The 24566-nt window shown below is 42.0% G+C and overlaps 1 protein-coding gene across 1 annotated transcript in view; it reads right to left on the reverse strand.

The window, feature by feature from the left end:
- mdga2a (MAM domain containing glycosylphosphatidylinositol anchor 2a) overlaps positions 1 to 24566 on the reverse strand; it is a 32005-nt gene extending 7439 nt beyond the window's left edge. Inside the window, exons 1-13 of the mRNA XM_061894869.1 lie at positions 23988 to 24566; positions 10677 to 10816; positions 10378 to 10552; positions 10063 to 10259; positions 9865 to 9997; positions 9526 to 9798; positions 9105 to 9434; positions 8725 to 9027; positions 8365 to 8637; positions 1966 to 2114; positions 1716 to 1893; positions 1626 to 1646; positions 1345 to 1500 (exon numbers count right to left, since the gene is read on the reverse strand). Of these exons, the coding sequence (XP_061750853.1) occupies positions 1345 to 1500; positions 1626 to 1646; positions 1716 to 1893; positions 1966 to 2114; positions 8365 to 8637; positions 8725 to 9027; positions 9105 to 9434; positions 9526 to 9798; positions 9865 to 9997; positions 10063 to 10259; positions 10378 to 10552; positions 10677 to 10816; positions 23988 to 24060 (2401 nt within the window). The 5' untranslated portion in view covers positions 24061 to 24566. The remainder of the gene's footprint in view (positions 1 to 1344; positions 1501 to 1625; positions 1647 to 1715; positions 1894 to 1965; positions 2115 to 8364; positions 8638 to 8724; positions 9028 to 9104; positions 9435 to 9525; positions 9799 to 9864; positions 9998 to 10062; positions 10260 to 10377; positions 10553 to 10676; positions 10817 to 23987) is intronic.

Below are 24566 nucleotides of genomic sequence, written 5' to 3' on the forward strand. Positions count from 1 at the left end.
TGTTAGCATGCTTACTTTTTAGCCAGTTTTTCAGCTGTACACAGAGTCATAATAGCTTTGTACTTGACGCATGCTAACTTTTAACATTATAATGTAGCATGCTAACTTTATTAGCCAATGTTAAAGCTGTACACACCAGAGTCGCACATCTTGGTACTTCACTTGTTAACTCGTAGCATTATAACGTTAGGATATTAGCATGCAAACTTTTTTTGGGCTAACTTTGTAAGTATTTTCGCTAGAGTCAAATAACTTGATACTTGACATATGCTAACTCCGAGCACCTTGGTAGCACATCTTGGTACTTGACTCATGTTAACTTTAATTATGTTATAACATAGCAATATAACATTAGCATTAGCATGCTAACTTTTTCAGGGGCTAATTTTGTAACCATTTTCCGTAGAGTCATGTAGCTTGATACTTGACATATGCTAACTCATAGCATTCTGACATTAGCATGCATTTTCTGTGCGAATTTTACAGCCGTACTCCTCAGTCATTTGACTTGGTACATGACATATCCTAACTCATAGCATTCTAACATTAGCATGCCTTTTTTGTGCCAATTTTACAGCAGTGCACCTCAGCCATTTGACTTGATACTTGACATATGCTAGCTGTTAGTATGCAAACTTTTTTTTTTTGCCAATTTTGCAGCAGTACACCTCAGAGTCATAATAACTTTGTACTTGACACATTCTAACATTTAGCCTTATTATGTTAGCAAGTTACCATGCTAACTTTTTTTTGCCAATTTTGCAGCCGTACACAGTCATACAATTTAGTACTTGACACATGCCAACTCTTAATATAATGTTAATATGCAAAAATGAGCATGCTAACATACATTTTTGTAAATTTTGTAACCGTTTACCCTGGAGTCATAAATCTTGGTACTTGACATATGCTACCTGTTAGCATTCTAACTACTTGCAGCAGTACACATCATCGTCATAATAAATTTGTACTTGACACATGCTAACTCTTAGCATTATAACGCTAGCAAGCTGCTACGGTAACTTTTTGTTTGCCAATTTTCAGCCATACACATCAGTCATACAACTCGGTAGGTGATACATTCCAATTATTAGCCTGCTAGCAACAGCTTGCTAGCTTATTCAGTCGATTTTATAGCTGCACACCTCAGAGTCATATAACTTGGTACAAAATAAGTGCTAGCTGTTAACATAGCATGCTAGCCCGCTTACATTAGCATGCTAACCTTTTTTTGCTAATTTTGTTGCAATACCTATCAGAGTCGCTGTTGGACTGCATCAAATATCAAGTTTAATGACTAAAAGTTAGCATGCAAATGTTAGCGTTCATGTGTGGGTGCATTACCTTGCTTAGAGCCACTGCGGTCGCTGCTGGGTCCGGTGTTTGGCGTGTACTTGGTGTCACGTGACGCGGCGCTGTGACGTGTCCAGTCAAAGTCGTCACTTTTGTCCTGAGAGAAGAGACACAAGGCCTCGTCCTCGAAACCACACTGGAACTCCCCTGAAAACACACACACACACACACACACACACACACACACACACACACACACACACACACACACACACATATTTGTAAGGGGTACCCGTGGTCAAAAAGTAATCTGATTACCAAGGAGGACTCACTGAGGTGTGGGTTGACTGGCGCTGTCAGAGAGGAAGACAAAAGCGGTTACTCAGGTGCCAGACAAAAAGTCAGGGTAGTGTGTGACGTACGGCTGTAGGCGATGACGCGCTCGGTGTAGTCGCCCTCGCCGTAGCGTGTGATGGGCGTGAGGCGGACCAGGTAGGACTCGGGCTTGACCAGTTCAGTCAGGTTGTAGGTCAGCAGCTCCCCCTTGTGGATAATTCCCTCCATGGCCATTTCCTGCTCCCACCAGCGCGACTGTCCCACCTCACACACACACACACACAGATACATCAAGGCCCGCCCACTTTGCTAAGAAAGCGGGTCCCGCCGCCACACCTGTTTGATGCCCAGCCTGTAGGCCAGGATGCGGTCCACTCCGTCAGGGTCCATCTGAGTCCACTGCAACTTGAAGCCGTAAGTCTGAGGCTGGTTCTGCCACAGGGCGCCCTGCGTGTCGTAGTACAACTCCGGGGGGTATGCCTTCCCTGGGGGGCACGGAAAAAGGAACGCTGAAAGGCAAACATGTAGCGGGAAATACCAAAACATAGCCTCTTAAGTGTATGCATGCAAAAGTAGCCAAAAAGCTAACATGCTAACAAATGTGAAACTACAAAATATTCAACTCATAGGTGTATACCTGCAAAATGAGCTAAAACGTTAGCATGCTATCAGTTAGCAAGCTAGCTAGGTAGCGGCGAGTAAAAAAAATCAAATGACTCTTAAGTATAAACATGCAAAATCAACAAAAACGCTAGCATGTTAATAATTTACATAGGTAAAAAATATTTTTTTAACTACCATGCTAACAATTAGCATATGGAAATAACACTATTCAACTCCGAGGTGTAAACTAATTAACAAATGTGAAATAACAAAATATTAAAATCTTAGGTGTATACCTGCAAAATGAGCTAAAAAGTTAGCATGCTATCAGTTAGAATGCTAGCCATGTAGCGGCAAGTTAAAAAAAAAACACAAGGTAGCGGAAAATACCAAAACATAGTCTCTTAGGTGTACACAGTACATGCAAAATTAACCCAAAAGCTAGCATGCTAATAATTAACATCCATCCATCGATATTCTTCCGCTTATCCGAGGTCGGGTCGCGGTGGCAGCAGCCTAAGCAGGAAAACCCAGACTTCCCTCTCCCCAGCCGGGACACATAGTCTTCCCAACGTGTCCTGGGTCTTCCCCGAAGCCTCTTACCGGTCCGACGTGCCCGAAACACCTCCCGAGGTAGGCGTTCCTGACCAGATGTCCGAACCATCTCATATGGCTCCTCTCGAGGTCGAGAAACATCTCCTTTACTTTGAGCTCCCTCCGAATGGCAGAGCTTCTCACCCTATCTCTAAGGGAGAGCCCCGCCACCCGGCGGAGGAAACTCATTTCGGCCGAATGTACCCGTGATCTTGTCCTTTTGGTCATAACCCAAAGCTCATGACCATAGGCGAGGATGGGAATGTAGATCGACCGGTAAATTGAGAGCTTTGCCTTCCGGCTCAGCTCCTTCTTCACCACAGCGGATTGATACAGCGTCCGCATTACTGAAGACGCCGCACCGATCCGCCTGTCGATCTCACGATCCACTCTTCCCTCACTCGTGTACAACACTCCGAGGTACTTGAACTTCTCCACTTGGGGCAGGGTCTCCTCCCCAACCCGGAAATGGCATGCCACCTTTTTCCGGGCGAGAACCATGGACTCGGACATGGAGGTGCTGATTCTCATCTCAGACGCTTCACACTCAGCTGCGAACCGATCCAGTGAGAGCGGAAGTTTCTGGCCAGATGAAACCATCAGGACCACATCATCTGCAAAAAGCAGAAACCTAATCCTGCAGCCGCCGAAACGGATCCCCTCAACGCCTTGACTGCGCCTAAAAATTCTGTCCATACAAGTTATGAACAGAATCGGTGACAAAGGGCAGCCTTGGCGGAGTCCATTCCTCACCGGAAACATGTCCGACTTACTGCCGGCAATGCGGACCAAGCTCTGACACTGATCGTACAGGGAGAGGACCGCTCCAATCAGACAGTCCGATACCCCATACTCTCTGAGCACTCCCCACAGGACTTCCCGTGGGTCACGGTTGAATGCCTTCTCCAAGTCTACAAAACACATGTAGACTGGTTGGACAAACTACCACAGACCCTCAAGGACCCAGCAGAGAGTATAAAGCTGGTCCACAGTTCCACGACCAGGACGAAAACCACCCTGTTCCTCTTCAATCCGAGGTTCGACTATCCGGCGTAGCCTCCTCTCCAGTACACCTGAATAGACCTTACCGGGAAGGCTGACAAATGTGATCCCACGATAGTTGGAACACATAACAATAATTAACATATGTAAAAAAATATATATATATACTTTTAACTAGCAGGCTAACAATTAGCATACAAAAATAACTAAATATTCCACTCTGAGTTGTAAACCTGCAGAATTAGTTAAAAATTTAGCATACTAACAGTTAGCACACTAGTCAAGTAGCGGCAAGTAAATTAATCAAATCACTTCTGGGTGTGCAAATGCAAAATTAACTAAAAAGCTTGCATTCTAACAATTAACATGTAAAATAAAATGTTTTTAACAAGCATGCTAACAATTAGCTTACAGAAATAGCAAAATATTCAACTCTGAGGTGTAAACCTGCAGAAATAGTTAAAAATTTAGCAAGCTCGCCATGTAGCGGCAAGTAAAAAGAGCAAATGACTCTGAGGTGTTTGTATGCAAAATCAACGAAAAAGCTAGCATGCTAAAAATTAACATATGTAAAGAAATATTTTTAACTAGCATTCTAATAATTAGCATACGAGAATAACAAAATATTCAACTCTGAGGTGTAAACCTGCAGAATTAGTTGAAAAGTTAGCGCGCTAGCCAAGTAGGTGAAAGTAAAAAAATCAAATGACTCTTGTGTGTAAACATGCAAAATTAACCAAAAAGTTATTATGCTAATAATTAACATATGTACAACAGTATTTTTTAACTAGCATGCCGACAATTAGGATACGTAAATAACAAAATATTAAACTCTGAGGTGTAGAACTGCAAAATTAGTTAAAAAGTTATCATGCTAACAGTTGGCACGCTAGCCAGGTAGTGGCAAGTAAAAAATCAAATGACTCTTTGGTGTATACATGCAAAATTAACCAAAAAGCTAGCATGTAGAACATTTTTGTTAACTAGCATGCTAACATTTAGCATACAGAAATAACAAAATATTCAACTGTAAACCTGCATCCCTCCATCCATCCATTTTTTACCACTTATCCCCTTTTGGGGTGGCGGGGGGCGCTAGTGCCTATCTCAGCTACAATCGGGCGGAAGGCGGTGTACACCCTGGACAAGTCGCCGTCTCATCACTGGGCCAGAATTAGTTAAAAGGTTGGCATACTATCAGTTAGCACGCCAGCCAGGTAGTGCCAAGTTGCAAAACTGATGACTCATTGTTGCACACCATCAAATGTAGCCAAAAAGTTAGCATGCTATAACAATTAGGATACGTGAAATAAAATATTCAAGTCTGAGGTGTATACCTGCAAAATTTGATAAAACGTTAGCATGGTAATGTTAGCATGTTAGTACTTTTAACAGAACGTATATATTTTTCAAATGTCTACATTTGTCACAATTACTAATTTTATTGAATAAAACAATGTGAATATAGATTCAATGTTAGCTAACATTAGCTAGCCCAATTGCTATCATGAGCTCGCAACACACAAAGCTAGGTCATGTTTATGTTTATCTATGCTGAATTTATCTACAAAACCAAAAACCAGTGAAGTTGGCACGTTGTGTAAATGGTAAATAAAAACAGAATACAATTATTTCCAAATCCTTTTTAATCTATATTCAATTGAATAGACTGCAAATACAAGATATTTAATGTTCAAACTGGTGAACTTTATTATTTGCAAATATTAGCTCATTTGGAATTTGATGCCTGCAACATGTTTAAAAAAGCTGGCACAAGTGGCAAAAAAGACTGAGAATGTTGAGGAATGCTCATCAAACACTTATTCTGAACATCCCACAGGTGAACAGGCTAATTAGGAAGAGGTGAGTGCCATGATTAGGTATAAAAGCAGCTGCCATGAAATGCTCAGTCTTTCACAAACAATGATGGGGCGAGGGTCACCACATTGTCAAAAAAAGTGTGAGCAAATTGTCCAACAGATTAAGAACAACATTTCTCAACCAGCTATTGCAAGGAATTTAGGGATTTCATCAATCTATGGTCTGTAATATCATTCAGAGAATCTAGAGAAATCACTGCACATAAGCGATGATATTACGGACGTTTGATTCCTCAGGTTGGTACGCCATCAAAAAGCCACATCAATGTGTAAAGGATATCACCGCACGGGCTCAGGAACACTTCAGAAAACCACTGTCAGTAACTACAGTTGGTCACTTCATCTATAAGTGCAAGTTAAAATTCTACTATGCAAAGCGAAAGCCATTTATTAACAACACCCAGAAACACTGCCGGCTTCGCTGGGATTGAGCTCATCTAAAGTGGACAGATGCAAAGTGGAAAAGTGTTCTGTGGTCTGACGAGTCCACATTTCAAATTGTTTTTGGAAAATGTGGACTTGGTCTCCTCCGGAACAAAGAGGAAGAGAACCATCCGGATTGTTCTAGGCTCAAAGTTCAAAAGTCAGCGTCTGTGATGGTATGGGGGTGTATTAGTGCTGAAAGCATGGGTAACTTACACATCTGTGAAGGCACCATTCATGCTGAAAGGTACATACAGGTTTGGGAGCAACATATGTTGCCATCCAAGCAACGTTATCATGGACACCCCTGCTTATTTCAGCAAGACAATGCCAAGCCACGTGTTACAACAGCATGGCTTCCTAGTAAAGGGGCCGGGTACTAGACTGGCTTGCCTGTAGTCCAGTCCTGTCTCCCATTGAAAATGTGTGGCGCATTATGAAGCCTAAAATACCACAACGGAGACTGTTGAACAACTTAAGCTGTACATCAAACAAGAATGGGTTTACTGAGTGTTGTTAAAAGGAAAGGCCATGTAACACAGTGGTAAAAATGCCCCTGTGCCAACTTGTTTGCAATATGTTGCTGCCATTAAATTCTAGGTTAATGATTGTTTGCAAAAAAAAAAAAAGTTTCTCAGTTCGAACTTTAAATATCTTGTGTTTGCACTCTATTCAATTATATATAAGTTGAAAATGATTTGCAAATCATTGTTTTTTGTTCTTATTTACCAATTACACAATGTGCCAACTTCACTGGTTTTGGGTTTGTACATCTAAAAGTGTCGTTTACACCTCAGCATACTTATTTGAAATTAATTCAAATGATAAAATCACCCGTAAAGCTTTTAAGTCCCACAGAAGTCTGGAAGACTTCAACTTGTGATTGGCTGACTGTGCTGTTGCCATGGTGACCTGCATCCTGACATGCATGGTGCTCACAGCGTCTTCAAGCGCTCTGTGCGGCGCTAAGGAGCTTAACGCAGGAAGTGCCGAAGTGCGACAGGCGCTCTCTACTGGAGGGGGGATTTGATTTGTCAGGGTTTTTTTCCACAAAAATCCCCACTAATGTTTACAAGTGAATAGTTACATGCTAATGTTTACAAGCAAATGTTCAGAAGCTAATAATTACATGCTGATATGTACCTGATAATGTTTACAAGCTAATAATTACATGCTAATATTTACATTTTAATGTTTACAAGCGAATAACCACAAGCCAATGTTTACATGTTAATGTTTACAAGCTAATAATTACATGCTAATATTTACTTGCTAATGTTTACAAGCTAGTGATCACAAGCTCATAATTACAAGCTAATATTTACATGCTAATGTTTACAAGCTAATATTTACATTTGAATGTTTACAAGCGAATAACCTCAAGCTAATGCTTACATGTTAATGTTTACAAGCAAATAATTACATGCTAATATTTACTTGCTAATGTTTGCAAGCTAATAACCACAAGCTAATGTTTACATGCTAATGTTTACAAGCTGATAACCACAAGGTAACGTTTACAAGGTAATATTTAAGTGCTAATATTTACAAGGTACTAATCACATGCTAATATTTACAAGCTAAAAACCACATGTTAATGTTTACATGCTAATGTTTACACGCTAATATTGACATATTAATGGTTATAAGCTAATAACCACAAGCTAATATTTACATGCTAATATTTACATGTAATATTTGCGTGCTAATATTTAAAAGTTAATGTTTACATGCTGCACGGTGTGATAGGGGTTAGTGCATGTGCCTCACAATAAGAAAGTCCTGAGTAGTCCAGGGTTCAATCCTGGGCTCGGGATCTTTCTGTGTGAAGTTTGCATGTTCACCCCGTGACTGCGTGGGTTCCCTCCGGGTACTCCGGCTTCCTCTCACCTCCAAAGACATGCACCTGGGGATAAGTTGATTGGCAACACTAAATTGTCCCCAGTGTGTGAATGTGAGGGTGAATGTGGCGACTTGTCCAGGGGGTACGCTGCTTTCCGCCCGAATGCAGCTGTGATAGGCTCCAGCACACTCCGCCACCCGAAAAGGGACAAGCGGTAGAAAATGGTTGGTTGTTTACATGCTAATATTTACATGCTAATGTTTACAAGATAATATTTTGTATACACACTAATGTTGACTCGTCAGACTCGTAGCAGGCAGAATCACACAGGAAAAGGGCGGAATCTCGCACAGAAAGTGTGTGTCATCCACCAAGCCTCAGGTGACTCACCTGTGACCAGGAAAGTGCAGCGCCCCGCCCCAGCCTCGTTGCTGATGTCACAGGTGTACTCGCCGTAGCCTTCCCGGTTTAGAGCGCGCACCTGGTAGTGCGTGTCGTCGCGGTCCTCATCAAACTGGCCCACCGTCAGGAGGCGGGGCCCCAGCTTCCACTCGTAGCGCAGGAGGCGGGCTGGATGGGCACGCAGCAGGCGGCACGTCAGGCTGAAGGCCCGCCCCAGACCCTGGCGGACCTCCAAGTGGACGGGCTCCACCACGGGCGGGACTGTGGCGCACGACGACAACATGGGCGTGAGGTGGCATGGTGTGGCATGTACACGTACATGTGTGCGTGTACGTGCGCGTTACCCACACTGCACCACCAGCTGGATGAGCGCCTGTCTGGGCTTTACGTTGAAGCCGTTGTACTGACTGGTCCGGCAGCAGTAAGTCCCCCCCATCTCTCGCGTCACGTTGGCAAGCCGCAGCACGCCGTCAAAACTTTCCGTCTGGGTGGCTTCGGATGTGAGGGGTGCGGCTACCAGGCTCTCCTCCAGGCGGAACCACAGGACGATGGGCTTAGGTTTGCCTGACACCAGACACTGCAGCTCCACCGTGTCGCCCTCTTGTGCCACGATGTGAGAACGCCCCCTGGGGACGCTGAGCTCTGGAGGAACTGCGAAACAGGAAGCAGAGAGTGTTAATCCACACCTTCGCGTGACCCCGGACCTGCCCCTTAAGCCTCTCCCTCACCTGTGGTGGAAGAGATGTTGACGTCGATGCTGATCTCAGGACTTCCCCCGTCTCTCAGCGACGCCACACAGGTGTACGTGCCAAAGTCAGTGAACTTGAGGTCGATGATGTCTAGGTTGGTCACGCCCGGCGACACCTCGCCGTCCGTGTGTGTGATTACCATCCGCTCGGAGCTCCTCAGCGGCCGCCCGTTCTTCAGCCAGCCAAACTGCAGCTCCTCGGGGGGTGTGGCCTCCACCTGGCAGCTGATTTTCACCTCACGCCCGATCTGGATGTTGTCGTCATTGTGATACGGATCCGGTGTGATCCAGAAGCGCGCTTTGCGGAGACCTAGCGAGGTAACAGAGCATGTGTGAGACTACTTCTTGTTGGCATTGACTAAGCGGCCACCAGAGGGAGCCAGAGAGCCCGTGAGCCACACCTCTGACCAGAACGTTGGCAGACTTCCTGGCAGCGTTCCCAACGCTGTTGGACGCCACGCAACTGTAAGCGCCGCCGTCCTCCACGGTGACAGCGGGGATAGTCAGCGTGCCGCCCGTCATCACACTCCTCTTTGGTAGCTCTTCCCCCGCAGGCCTCACCCAACTCAACGTGGGTGGGGGGTCGCCCCCAGACGCCACACACACCAGGGTGACCGTCTCGCCCAGGTTCACCACCAGAGGGTCGTCCAGGAGGAGCTTGACGGAGGGAGGCGCTGGCGGGGAAAACAAACAAACCGGTGGTGAGCTGGTGCATTTCGGAATGTCTTGCACATGCGCACCTGTCCTGTTATTGAGGCTGAAGTGGGCGCGCTTGTCGGCGATGGCACACACGTTCCTGACGGAGGCGATGCATGTGTAGTTGGCGTAGTCCTGGGGACGGAGATTCTTCAGCTTCAGGATTTTTGTCTCACCCTGAAACACACGCACACGGAGGCTGTGATTGGCTGTAGCAAGGCAAAGGAGGCGGAGCCAGCCACCTGTGTGAAAAAGGGCTCATAGATGTCAACTCCTGCGTCGACGCCCTGCGCCAGAAGTTCGCGGCCACGCCGCCAGATGTAGTGCACGGGGGGGTTGGAGGTGGCCACACAGCGCAGGAAGACGGTCCTTTCGAAGTAGAACAGCTCCTTGGCGTCGCTCACGCTCTGATGCACCGTGATCAGCGGCTGGTCCAGAACTGGGGCGACAGGAGCAGGCGTAAGTGGCACCTTCTAGCGCAGGGGGAGGGGCTTGAACACAAGGTAAAGACACGGGCAGAGACGGCGTGGACACGAGGACGTGTAGCGAAGCCTCACAGTAGACGTCCACTCGGATGGAGCGGATGGCAGGCAAGCCCATCCCGTTGTCCGCCTTGCAATAGTAGCGCCCCCCCTGGTGGCGCTCGATCTGTTCAATCTTCAGCCTTTCGTTGTGCGCCCACAACTCGCCTTGGCGCTCTGACGCTGCACCTGCTGTTTTAGTCCAACGTACCTGCGGGACAGGAAGTGATCTCTTCTGACTTTTCGTTGACAATCATTCCTAATTGCACTTCATTCAAAGTCAGTTTTTATTCTGACGCAACCAACAGGAAACTCTTAATGTGAAAGAGTGTTACCTGGGGGCGTGGGTGTCCCGTGACCAGACAAAGTACTTCCAGTGTTTCTCCTTCTCGGATGGTGTAAACACGCTCGCTATGACGCTCCTCCTCCACATTGCACGCTGGGCCCGAGTGCACGATGCGAACGCTAGGGGGTGCTGTGGAGACAAACATATACACAAGGGTGTGCACCAGTGACCAGGGAAAAAGTTTTTCTAAAAATGAATGACAACATCGGACTAAGACGCGGGTCACCAGGTTCCCTCTTTGGAGCCAGGCCTGGGGGCGAGGCTTGTGGTGGGTACCTGGTAGCCGGGACGGCACAAACCCTAAAGAGACAGTATGGGCCCCGCTCCAATGGACCCCATCACTGATAGAAGGGGGCCAAAGGCAGCCGAAAGCGAAGGCTTGTAGGCTGGAGTTTACCCTGTCCACATCTTACCCCGCCTTTAGGTAGGGGGACACATTCTGACTGTTCTTTCCATTTGTGCTCCCTCTGGGGATTTCCTGATGCAGACTTCAATATTGAGACCTGGAGAACTGTGATCGCCTCTGGTCTGAACACCATGTTCAATCATTAGTGAGTCCACATGTGCACTTGGCACCGAAACACCCGAGGCTGCAGTTCAATGGTGTAGTTGGTGGTTGTGTCGTTGGACTTGCAATCTTAGGTCTTGGCCACGTTGGTGAAGAGAAAGATGGAGCTTTCAACCGTTTCCACCGGCTGTTGAGTTGGCTCTGATTGTGGGGGAGGACCTGTCAGGCCCAAACACATTTTGAGGGTCTAGAACAGGGGTAGGGAACCTGTGGCTCTTTTGATGACCGCATCTGGCTCTCAGTTACAGTGGGGCAAAAAAGTATTTGGTCAGCCACCGATTGTGCAAGTTCTCCCACTTAAAATGATGACAGAGGTCTGTAATTTTCTTCATAGGTACACTTCAACTGTGAGAGACAGAATGTGGAAAAAAAATCCAGGAATTCACATTGTAGGAATTTTAAAGGATTTATTTGTAAATTATGGTGGGAAATAAGTATTTGGTCAACCATTCAAAGCTCTCACTGATGGAAGGTTTGTGCTCAAAATCTCACGATACATGGCCCCATTCATTCTTTCCTTAACACGGATCAATCGTCCTGTCCCCTCTGCAGAAAAACAGCCCCAAAGCATGATGTTTCCACCCCCATGCTTCACAGTAGGTTTGGTGTTCTTGGGATGCAACTCAGTATTCTTCTTCCTCCAAACACGACGAGTTGAGTTTATACCAAAATGGATACATGGATGATACAGCAGAGGATTGGGAGAATGTCATGTGGTCAGATGAAACCAAAATAGACCTTTTTTGTATAAACTCAACTCGTGGTGTTTGGAGGAAGAAGAATACTGAGTTGCATCCCAAGAACACCAAACCTACTGTGAAGCATGGGGGTGGAAACATCATGCTTTGGGGCTGTTTTTCTGCTAAGGGGACAGGACGATTGATCCGTGTTACAGAAAGAATGAATGGGGCCATGTATCGTGAAATTTTGAGCCAAAACCTCCTTCCATCAGTGAGAGCTTTGAATGGTTGACCAAATACTTATTTTCCACCATAATTTAAAAATAAATTCTTTATAATTCCTACAATGGGAATTCCTGGATTTTTTTTCCACATTCTGTATCTCACAGTTGAAGTGTACCTATGATGAAAATTACAGACCTCTGTCATCATTTTAAGTGGGAGAACTTGCACAATCAGTGGCTGTCTAAATACTTTTTTGCCCCACTGTAAATCTAAGCTGACATTGCTTAACAAGATAAGTAATTAATAATTCCGCAGGTAATCACAGTGTTAAAAATAAAGTTCAAACTATAAAACATTCTCATGCATTTATTTTAATCCATCCATCTATCGCACCTGTTCAAGAAGTCGCATTAATGGTCAAAAGTATTTCATTTATTATTGGTTACCTTCAGAATAACAATGTTATTAAAAAGAATAAGAGATGCACGCATTTAGTTGTTGTAATCAGGGAATGTCCAAATAAAAGAGGAGGCGTAGAATTCTCTTGTCAGAACAAGGGACGACACTATACAAGGGTACAGGTCTAAGCGTTTCTCCTCATTGAGCTAAATTGAATCCAGTCTCTGTTTAATTTCTTGCTTCTTGTCTGTTTAATAGATGTCATCAGTGTTTGAACCTGACAGTGTTAAAAATATTATCCGGCTCTCACGGAAATACATTTTAAAATATTTGGCTTTCATGGCTTTTTCAGCCAAAAAGGTTCCCGACCCCTGGTCTAGAAGGACATTAACTCCAAGTGGGCAATGTTTTGTGCCTCTATTACTATTATTTGGAGCTGTGGTTTATAGGTAGTTCACTTTAATTGACAACGGCAGTGAGGGGCGCCGTCAAACTGAAGGAGGAGTCCTATCAGGCCTTTTTGACTCATGGTACTTCATAAGGAAGCGGACAGTTACTGACAGGACGAAGTGATTTTCAGCTTCGGCGGTCATCAAGACAAAAACTCGGCCATGGGAGAAGTTGGTGTAAGCCATGAAAAGGACTTCCGGCTTTGATATTCTGGATCACCATCCAACGTCTCGGGCATTTCCAGTAAGTGTTGAACTTTTGTCACTGATTCTGTTTAAACCTTTAATGGACAGAATTACTACGTGCAGTCAGGGCGTTGAGGATGCTTCTCTTAGATGATGTGGTCCTGCTGGCTTTGTCAGGGGAGCCAGATGAGGTTGCTCTGGGAAGTAGTCAGGATGCCTCCCGAGGGAGGTGTTCAGGGCACGTGAACTCAGGGAAGACCCAGACCAGGTGAGGGAGTATGGGAATGCCTCGGGATCCCCTGGGATAAACCACAGCCCCTGCCCCCGTGACCTGACTCCGGATACATGGAAAATGGTTGGATGAATAAAAAAATATTACTAGTTGAGAAACCTCACCATTTGATCTGAGTCTGATTCCTCGGGTGACAATTTGATTCAGAATTTATTCTAGATTCAAATCCACTGTGATTTCAAACCGATTCTCGCAATATATTGATTGGTATGATAATTATAATATTTCACTAATAGGAGACCACGGGGAAGACCAAGGACACAGTGGAGAGTGTCTCCCAACTGGCCTGGGAACACCTCTGGATCACCCGGGAGGACGCGGACCTAGTATCTGGAGAAAGGAAAGTCTGGTCTTCTCTGCTTAGACTGCTGCCCCCAGGACCTGACTCCGGATAAGCAGAAGAAGATGGATGGATGGATTATAGTGCAACTTTTTTTTAAATAGGTTCGATGTTAGAGAAGATCATTCTGGTTTTATGGAGATGACTTCAAATGTCTTTTAAACATTTTTAAATAAGAAGTGAAAAAATTCCCTTTTTCTAACCAATTTTTGAAAGTTAGGATTCCATTTAGAGTTGGGATGAAGGTTTTTTTTTTATTTTACAAATTTTAAATCGGGATGAATAACAACCGCGATTTGGATGTTCAATACATTTTTTATTGCTCCTCTAAGATGGCCTAAAAACTACATTTCAAAAATACTTTGTTAAGGAAGTCCAAAAAATGGAACATTTTAAATTTATTTGTGATGTTTTTGAAATGAACTTTTACATTTTTTTACATGATTTAAATCAGGATGAATAACAATCACGATTTGGATGTTAAATAATTATTCTTTTTGCACCTAAGACGGCCAAAAACGTCTTTTTAAACATAGTTTTTTTGAAAGAAAAAAACAAGCCTACGTTTTTATTTATTTATTTTTATACATTTTTGAAGGTTATGATTCTATTTAGGGCCCTGTGATGAGGTGGCGACTTGTCCAGGGTGTACCCCGCTTTCCGCCCGATTGTAGCTGAGATAGGCACCAGCATCCCCCGCGAACCCAAAGGGAATAAGCGGTAGGAAATGGATGGATTCCATTTAGAGTCGGGATGAATAAACATCGCGATTTGGATGTAAATCTTTTTTTTGCACCTCCATTATTGAGTGTCTTTATTTGAAGTTAAGTTCTTATTATTGTTGTGACAAATTTTTACAGAAGAACAATTATGTATTGTCGGTAAATAATGTTTATTTCACATAATATTTCTATATTATTAACAACAATGATGTTATTATTAATAGTAATAATGTTTAATTGTTTGACATATTTTTTATATATTATTATTAACAACATTGATATTACTAATAATAATGCTGTGCATGAATCAGCTGAGGAAGAGGAGGATGAAGGTAGAAGAGGAAGCAGGAGGGGCGGGGCTTTGAGAGGATGTCCTACTTTTCTATTTTTACTTTTGCAGATTTTTTTGGTCCTCCACTGACTGCTGATGTCATCGAAACGACACACACACACACACACACACACACACACACACACACACACACACACACACACACACACACACACACACACAAACCCTCATGCAAGCACCTTTTCAAGGCACTTTACACTGACGTACGTGTGCGTGCGCGCGCGCGCGTGTGTGTGAATGCTTTACATAAAGTGTGTCTGCTGCAGTCAGTCAGTCAGTGGGCCGGACTAAAATAACCGCTGGCATGTGATTGGCTGGCAGCAATACACTCACGTGCATAAGTAATGGGCCAACTGAATGATGAATGGAAACCACCTGCCAGTGCTGTGACCTCTCACACACACACACACACACACACACACACACACACACACACACACACACCAAGAAAGAAATGCATGCTCGTTCACCGTCACTGTCCAATCACAGAGCTTGAGGGAGGAGCCGGCTGACGGTTGCTTAGTAACAGCTTATTTTGGAGTCTCACTTCCTGGTTGGTGGTAAGAAGGGGGAAGTTGGCACGATGAAGGACATTCTCATCATCATCGCACCCCCACCTATCCCCCAGCAGCCACGTCAGCAGGAGTGAGGACCAATCAGAGCGGACTTTACTGGCCTTGTGACAAAACACTTTGCTCACTCTGGCACCGCTTCCTCTGTTGATGCCGCGGGACCTTTGTCTGACTCACGTGCGTGTGTGTGTGTGTGTGTGTGTGTGTGTGTGTGTTTGTGTGTTTGTGTGCGCGCGTGTGTGTGTCTCTCTATTCTATTTGGTCAACATGTTGTCATCAGCGGTGTGGGTCAAATAAATTCAGCGATGCAAGCGATTAATCACCCGTGATTATTTGCAGGTAACAAGCGATTAATCACCTGTGAATAACTGCAGGTAACAAACGAGTCGTCACCTTTGACTAATTGCAGGTAACAAACAAACAAGTCATCATCTGGGATTAATTGCAGGTAACAAACAAACGAGTCATCACCTTTGACTAACCACCCCACTGACAGAACTAACCACTCCACTGACACATGCCTTCTCTTTCTGACCGACCACATCAAACATGAGGTGGACGCGGGAAAATACTGCGGCATGGTCATGCTGGACATTCAGAAGGCCTTTGACACCGTTAACCACGCTAACCACGCTAACCACGCTATACTGTTGGATAAGCTCCGAGCAATCGGATTTGATGAAACCTCATCGAGCTGGATGCAATCTTATTTGGAGGGGAGGATACAGTTGGTAGAGGTGAACGGCACTGTGTCCCCTCCCCTATCAGTAAGCTGTGGAGTCCCCCAAGGCAGTATACTAGGACCTTTACTGTTCCTAATATACGTAAATGACATGCCATCAGCATGCCACTGTGAATTGTTCCTGTTTGCGGATGACTCGGCCCTGCTGGTATCTGGCAAGGACAAGTCACAGGTGGAACAAATCCTCAGTGCTGAACTCCTTAATATTTGCACCTGGCTCGCTGACAACAAGCTATCCATACACTTAGGTAAAATGGAATCCATCCTATTTGGGTCCCATATCAACCTTAAGAAAGTCAATGACTTCACTATAAAAGTGGGTGACATTGTTATCACCAGGAAAGATGAGATCACCTACCTTGGGTTCCATTCTAGAGGCTAATCTTTCCTGTGATAAAATGGCAACCAAGGTAATCAAAAAAGTTAACCAAAGAACGAGATTCGTCTACAGAATCTCCTCTCTGGTCAACAAAAGCACCTTGAGGATTCTAGCGGGAACTCTCATTCAACCCTTTTTCGATTACGCTTGCACCTCCTGGTACCCCAGCACCTCCGAAACCCTCAAATCTAGACTCCAAACATCCCAGAATAAGCTAGTCCGGTTACTTTTAGACCTCCACCCCAGATCACACCTCAATCCAACCCACTTCTCCAAAGTGGGCTGGCTCAGGGTGGAGGACAGAGTAAAACAACCTGCACTGAGCCTAGTCTATAAAATCCGCTACACCTCCTTGATACCGAAGTACATGTCAAACTACTTTCTTAACGTAAGTGACCGCCATGACCACAACACCAGGGGGAGCTCCACAAACCACGTTAAACCCAGATTCCGATCTAACAAAGGTCTTAACTCATTCTCTTTCTATGCCACATCAATGTGGAATGCACTCCCAACAGGTGTAAAAGTAAGTGCATCTCTATCCTCCTTCAAAACCGCTCTAAAACAACACCTCCAGGCAACTTCAACACTTTACTAATACCCTCCTCCATTCACATCCCATCTCCCCGGATTATAGATAACCTAATGTAAATAATCAAATGTACTTCTAATGTATATACTGTACTTGTTATTATGCTATCTGAACTCACTATGTTCTCTGCTGGCTGTACATATCCTACTAAATAAGACCTACACTGTTTCTATGTCCACATTTCTCTGTTGATGCAATTGTTGATGACTGAAGTACTGATATCAACCAAAGCTCCTCATCCCACCCCCCGGATTGTAAATAATGTAAATAATTCAATGTACATACTATGATGATTAACCTGTGTGATGACTGTATTATGCTGATAGTATATATTTGTACCATGAATTGATTAACGTGGACCCCGACTTAAACAAGTTGAAAAACTTATTGGAGTGTTACCATTTAGTGTTCAATTGTACGGAATATGTACTGAACTGTGCAATCTACTAACAAAAGTATCAATCAATCAATCAAAATGCAGGTAACAAACAAGCGAGTCATCACCTGTGAATAATTGCAGGGAACAAAAAAACAAGTAATCACCTGTGATTAATTGCAGGTAGTAAACAAGCGAGTCATCACCTGTGATTAAATGCAGGTAACAAACAAGCGAGTAGTCTCCTGTGACTAATTGCAGGTAACAAACAAACGAGTAATCACATGTGCTTTATTGCAGGTAACAAATAAACGAGTCATCACCTGGGACTAATTGTAGGTGACATACAAGCGAATCATCACCTGGGATTAATTGCAGGTAACAAACAACCTGTGACTAATTGTAACAAGTAATCATCTGTGACTAATTGGAGGTAACAAACAAACGAGTAATCACATGTGCTTTATTGCAGGTAACAAATAAACGAGTCATCACCTGTGACTAATTGTAGGTGACATACAAGCGAATCATCACCTGGGATTAATTGCAGGTAACAAACAAACAAGTAATCATCTGTGACTAATTGCAGGTAACAAACAAGCGAATCATCACCTGTGATTAACTGCAGGTAGCAAAGAAGTGAGTAATCACCTGTGACTAATTGCAGGTAACAAACAAGTTAGTCTTAAATCCAATTGGTCCATTAATTCCATCCATCCATCCATTTTCTACCGCTCATTCCCTTTGGGGTCGCTGGTGCCTATCTCAGCTACAATCGGACAGAAGGGGTGTACAACCTGGACAAGTCGCCACCTCATCACAGGGCCAACACAGATAGACAGACAATATTCACACCTACATTCACACACTAGGGCCAATTTAGTGTTGCCAATCAACCTATCCCCAGGTGCATGTCTTCGGAGGTGGGAGGAAGCCGTAGTACCCGGAGGGAACCCACGCAGTCACGGGGAGGACATGGAAACTCCACACAGAAAGATCCCGAGCCCGGGATTGAACCCAGGACTACTCAGGACCTTCGTATAGTGAGGCAGATGCACTAACCCCTCTACCATCGTGCTGCCCGTGATTAATTTCAGGTAACAAATAAACGAGTCATCACCTGTGACTAATTGCAGATAACAAGTAAACGAGTCATCACTTGTGAATAACTGCAGGTAGCAAACAAGTGAGTAATCACCTGTGACTAATTGCAGGTAACAAACAAGCGAGTCATCACCTGTGACTAATTGCAGGTAACAAACAAACGAGTAATCACCTGTGATTAATTGCAGGTATTAAACAAGTGAGTCATCACCTGTGACTAATTGCAGGTAACAAACAAACAAGTAATCTCCTGTGACTAATTGCAGGTAACAAACAAAGAGTCATCACTTGTAAATCACTGCAGGTAGCAAACAAGTGAGTAATCACCTATGAATAACTGCACGTAACAAACAAAAAAGTCATCACCTGTGACTAATTGCAGGTAACAAACAAGCGAGTCATCACCTGTGACTTATTGCACGTAAAAACAAACAATCACCTGTAAGGTAAGAAAAAACAGGAAGACATTAGGAAAAAACAGGAAGAAACTAAGGGGAAACAGGAAGAAAGTAGCAGGAAACAGGAAGATGGAAAGAGGAAAAGGAAGACACTAAGGGGAAACAGGAAGAAGCTAAGATGAAACAGGAAGCTCAAAGAGAAGGCGCTCTTTTGTGGGTGTGGCCTATGCCCATGCTCATGAGTTGACTCCGCCCCCTGTCACTGAGAAGATGATATTTTGTTGAAATAAACTTGAATGAATGTAAAAGATTATAAAGTTTAATTAATGTAAAAAAAATGATATGTACAAATGTTTTAATGAATGTAAAATTAATAAAATATTATACATTTTAATGAATGTAAAATTAATAAAATATTATACATTTTCTTGAATATAAAGTTAATAAAATAAAAAGTTTAATGAATGTAAAATTAATTTAAACATTATAAAGTTTAACTTCTCATCATTAGTACTCAATGTACTCATTCACTCATTCATTCGACTTGAATGTAATTATCCACTCATTCATACATTTATATAATTATTCATCCATACTTTAATTCAACAATCATTTTCGAGTACTTTAATGTAGTACTTTATTTGTTAAGCCATGTGTACTTTGGCTGACACATTCATTCATTATTCATACTTTAAGTAAATCATTCACTCATTTATATTATATAATCTTTACATTCATTCATTTATATTTGAATTTAATAATTCATTCATATGTTGACTTAAACATTATTTCATTCTGTAGAATTAATTAATTAATTTTTACTTGAATTTAACAACGTATTAATTAATTCATACATTGATGGAAACATAAATTCATTCACACCGTAATCATTCATGTTATAACTGGAAAATCTATTAATTCATTTGTGTGATGACTAGAGAGTTTATCTTTTCTTAGTTTAAATGAATGATTCATTCTTTATTTTAATTAGTCATGCATTCATGTTGACTTAAACATTCACTCATGCATACTTAACCCATTCATTCATTCTATAACTAAACAATTGATTAATACCATTTACTTTAATAAAATGGTTAATCCATTATTACTTCATACATTAATGTATTTATTCATGCATTGATTCGTATGTTGACTTAAACATTCGTTCATTCATACTGGACTCATTCATTCATTCTATATGTGAACAATTAATTCATTAAATTGTACTTAAATAAAATAAATACATTCATACTTTAATTTAATCATTCATGCATTCATTCGTATGTTGACATAAACATTCATTCATTCATACTTAACTCATTCATCATACTTTAACTGAACAATTAATTTATTTAGTTGTACTTTGATGGGATACGTAAATGATTGTCATTTAATCATACTTTACTTTATTAATTCATTCATAGTTAAATTGAACAAATAATTAATTAATTTGTACCTCATTTAATAATTCATACATGATTGTAATGATTAATTCATGAATTAATTTGTACTTTGACTTAAAAGTTATTTTAGTCATTCATACATACCTCATTCATTCATATTTAACTTATTCATTCATTCATACTTAAACTGAACTAACCATTCATTCGTACTTAATTTAATCATTCATACATGAATGTAATGACTAATTCCGGAAATTAAATTGTACTTGGACTTCAAAGTGACTTCATATATTCATCCTTAACTCATTCATTCATTCATACTCAAACTGAACAATGCATTCATTCATTTGTACTTCATTTAATCATTTATACATGAATCCATCCATCCATCCATTGTCTACTGCTTATTCCCTTTGGGGTCGCGGGGGGCTCTGGTGCCTATCTCAGCTACAATCAGGCGGAAGGCGGTGTACACCCTGGACAAGTCGCCCTCATCGCAGGGCTTATACATGAATATAATAATGAATTAATGTATTAATTTGTACTTGGCCCTGAAGGTGACTTAATTCATTCATACTTAACTCATCCATTCATCATACTTAAACTAATTAAGTCAATCATTCATTCGTACTTCATTTATTAATTCATACATGAATATAATAAATAATTAATGAATTCATTCAAACTTGGACTTAAAAGTGACTTCATGCGTTCATACTTAATTCATTCATTCATAAACTGAACAATTCATTCATTCATTTTGACCTAATTTAATAATTCATGCATTAATGTAATAATTAATTCATGAATTCACTTGTATGTGGACTTAAAAGTGACTTCATACATTCACACGTAACACATTCATTCATACTTAACTAATATCATTCATACTTAACTAATTCATATTTGAACTGAAAAAAATAATTAATTCCTACCTAATTCATGTATTTATACTTAAACTGAGCATTCATTCAATCGTACTCCATTTAATAATTAATACATAAATGTAATAATTAATTCATTAATTCTTTCGTACGTGGACTTAAAAGTGACTTCATACGTTCATACTTAACTCATTTATTCATCCATACTTCATTTAATAATTAATTCATGAATAATTCGTATTTAGACCTAAAAGTGACTTTATTCATTCATTAACTCATTCATTCATACTTAAACTGAACAGTTCATTCATTCATTTGTACTTCATATTATAATTTATACGTGAATGAAATAGATTTTTAATGAATTCACTCATATATGGACTTCAAAGTGATTTCATACATTCATACTTAACTCATTCAATCATTAATTAATTCATACTTAAACTGAACAATTCATTACTGTAATTTGTACTTTATTTAATAATAATGCATTCATGAATTAATTCTTATTTGGACCTAAAAGTGACTTCTTTCATTCATACTTAAACTGAACAATTAATTAATTCATTCATTCGTACTTCATTTAATAATCATTCATTTGTATTTGGACCTAAAAGTTACTTCATTCATTCATACTTAAACTGAACAATTAATTAATTCATTCATTCGTACTTCATTTAATAATCATTAATTTGTATTTGGACCTAAAAGTGACTTCATTCATTCATACTTAAACTGAACAATTCATTCATTCATACTTCATTTAATAATTCATACATGAATAAAATAATCATTTAATGAATTCACTAATATGTGGACTTCATACGTTCATACTTAACTCATTCAATTATTAGTTAATTCATACTTAAACTGAACAATTAATTACTGTAATTAGAACTTTATTTAATGATAATGCATTCATGAATTTATTCATATTTGGCCCTAAAAGTGACTTCCTTCATTCATTCTTAACTCATCCATTCATTCATACTTAAACTGAACAATTCATTCATTTGTAATTACTTTAATAACAATTAATTCGTATTTGGACCTAAAAGTGACTTAATCAATTCATACTTAAATCATTCATTCATTCGTACTTCATTTAATAATATATGCATTAATTAGTTATTTAAGGAATTCACTCGTACGTGGACTTCAAAGTGACTTCATACGTTCATACTTGACTCATTCATTCATTTATACTTAAACTGAACAGTTCATTCATTCCTACTTCATTTAATATTAATTCATTCATGAATTCATTCGTATTTGGACCTAAAAGTGACTTAATTCCTTCATCCTTAACTCATTCATTCAGTCATATTTAAACTGAACAATTAATTAATTCCAGCCTAATTCATTTATTCATACCTAAACTGAGCCATTCATTCGTACTTCATTTAATAATTCATACATTGACTAATTCAATTCATTCATGATTTAAATCGTATTGGGACCTAAAAGTGACTTCATTCGTTCATACTTACTGTACCTCCTTTATTCATACTTAAACTGAATAATTCATCCATTCATTCCTTCATTCGTACTTCATCCTTCATTCGTACTTCATTTTTTAAGTTAAAGTTAAGTTGAAGTACCAATGATTGTCACACTAGGTGTGGGGAAATTTGTCCTCTGCATTTGACCCATCCCCTTGCTCACCCCCTTGGAGGTGAGGGGAGCAGTGGGCAGCAGCAGTGGCCGCGCCTGGGAATCATTTTTGGTGAATTCATAATTCATACATTGAATATAATGATTCATTCACTCCAACCGAAGGGAATAAGCGGTACAAAACGGATGGATGGATGCATGGATGGGAATTCATTCATATTTGGACCACAAAGTGACTTCATTCATTCATACTTAAACTAAACAATTTATTCATTTGTACTTTATTTAATAATTCATACATGAATATAATAATTCATTCATTAATTCACTCGTATGTGGACTTAAAAGTGACTTCATACGTTCATACTTCACTCATTCATTCAGTCCTACTTATTCATTCATACATGAACTGAACAATTCACTCATTCATTCAAACTTAAACCGAACAATTAATTAATCCATTCATTTATTAATACTTAAACTGAACAATTCATTCATTCATTCGTACTTCATTTATTAATAATTCATGCATGAATGTAACAATTATTTCATGAGTTCACTCGTACTTTAAGTGACTTCATAGTTCATAGGATGGTTGACCTGTGCGCTGAGATCAAAGGTCAGGTGGTGCCAGATGATTTTGAGCAGGAAGTGATGATGATGATGAAGAGCGTGCACGAGGCACACATGCACAGATGTTGCTGCCTAATCCCGCACATGCGCGCGCACGCACGCACGCACACAGTGATGTAAGAGGCCATGTAATCCAGGCGGTCACGTGACACGAGACAGGAAGTGATCGTCACGATGACGTCACAGAAGGTTCCAGGCGCATTTACAGGTGTGATATGTGACAGGTGACCTTGACAGGTGTTCGGCGGCCAAGGCGTGCGACGTCACGTGACCTGGCCGCCGCTCGTCCCTTGCGCAGGTGTGTGTGTGCGCGCACGCGCCTACCTGTTGTCGCCGGGTCGCGCGCACACGCCGCCAATCACGACAAGGTCACACGACGCACGTGCTTACCGTACACGCCCTGGCCGTGCGCGCAGTGCACGAAGCCGCCCACGAGCCACACGAGCGCGAGCAGCGGAATCATCTTCACATCGTCCCACCGGAAGCAGCTCCTCTGTCCGCGTGCACGCTCCGGAGTCTCACGCACGCATCCGAGCGTGTTCCCGCCAGCAGCCCCCCCCCCCACACGGCGGTCAGGTGCTCTCACTCATCCCGCAGTTTGGGGGGGACGAGGTGGGCCAGGTGATTGGAGACGGGGCTTCAGGCGGCTCTCTTTGATGCCGACATGGACTTGACGTCAAGAACCGCCGCTCAGTACCGTTCACGTCCTCGCTGACCCTGCATCCGTCCTCCGAGGCCGGTGGGCTCCGTGTCACGAGCAGCTGCGGGGCCGGTCCATGCTAGAGCGGGAAAGGTCGGTGCCGGTTCTGGTCCAGTTGTCAGCGGCTCTATCAATGTCGCCAGGCCGCCGATGGATGTCGAGAGTCGGCCTGACGATGGACCAGCAGCCCGCTCGGTGGCGGATGGTACCGGTGAGACGTCCGCGACAGAACAAAGTCCACCGTGGTAGACGACGACTGGACTTCCGGT

Source organism: Nerophis ophidion, linkage group LG03 (assembly GCF_033978795.1).
Source record: "Nerophis ophidion isolate RoL-2023_Sa linkage group LG03, RoL_Noph_v1.0, whole genome shotgun sequence".
Lineage (NCBI taxonomy): Eukaryota > Metazoa > Chordata > Actinopteri > Syngnathiformes > Syngnathidae > Nerophis > Nerophis ophidion.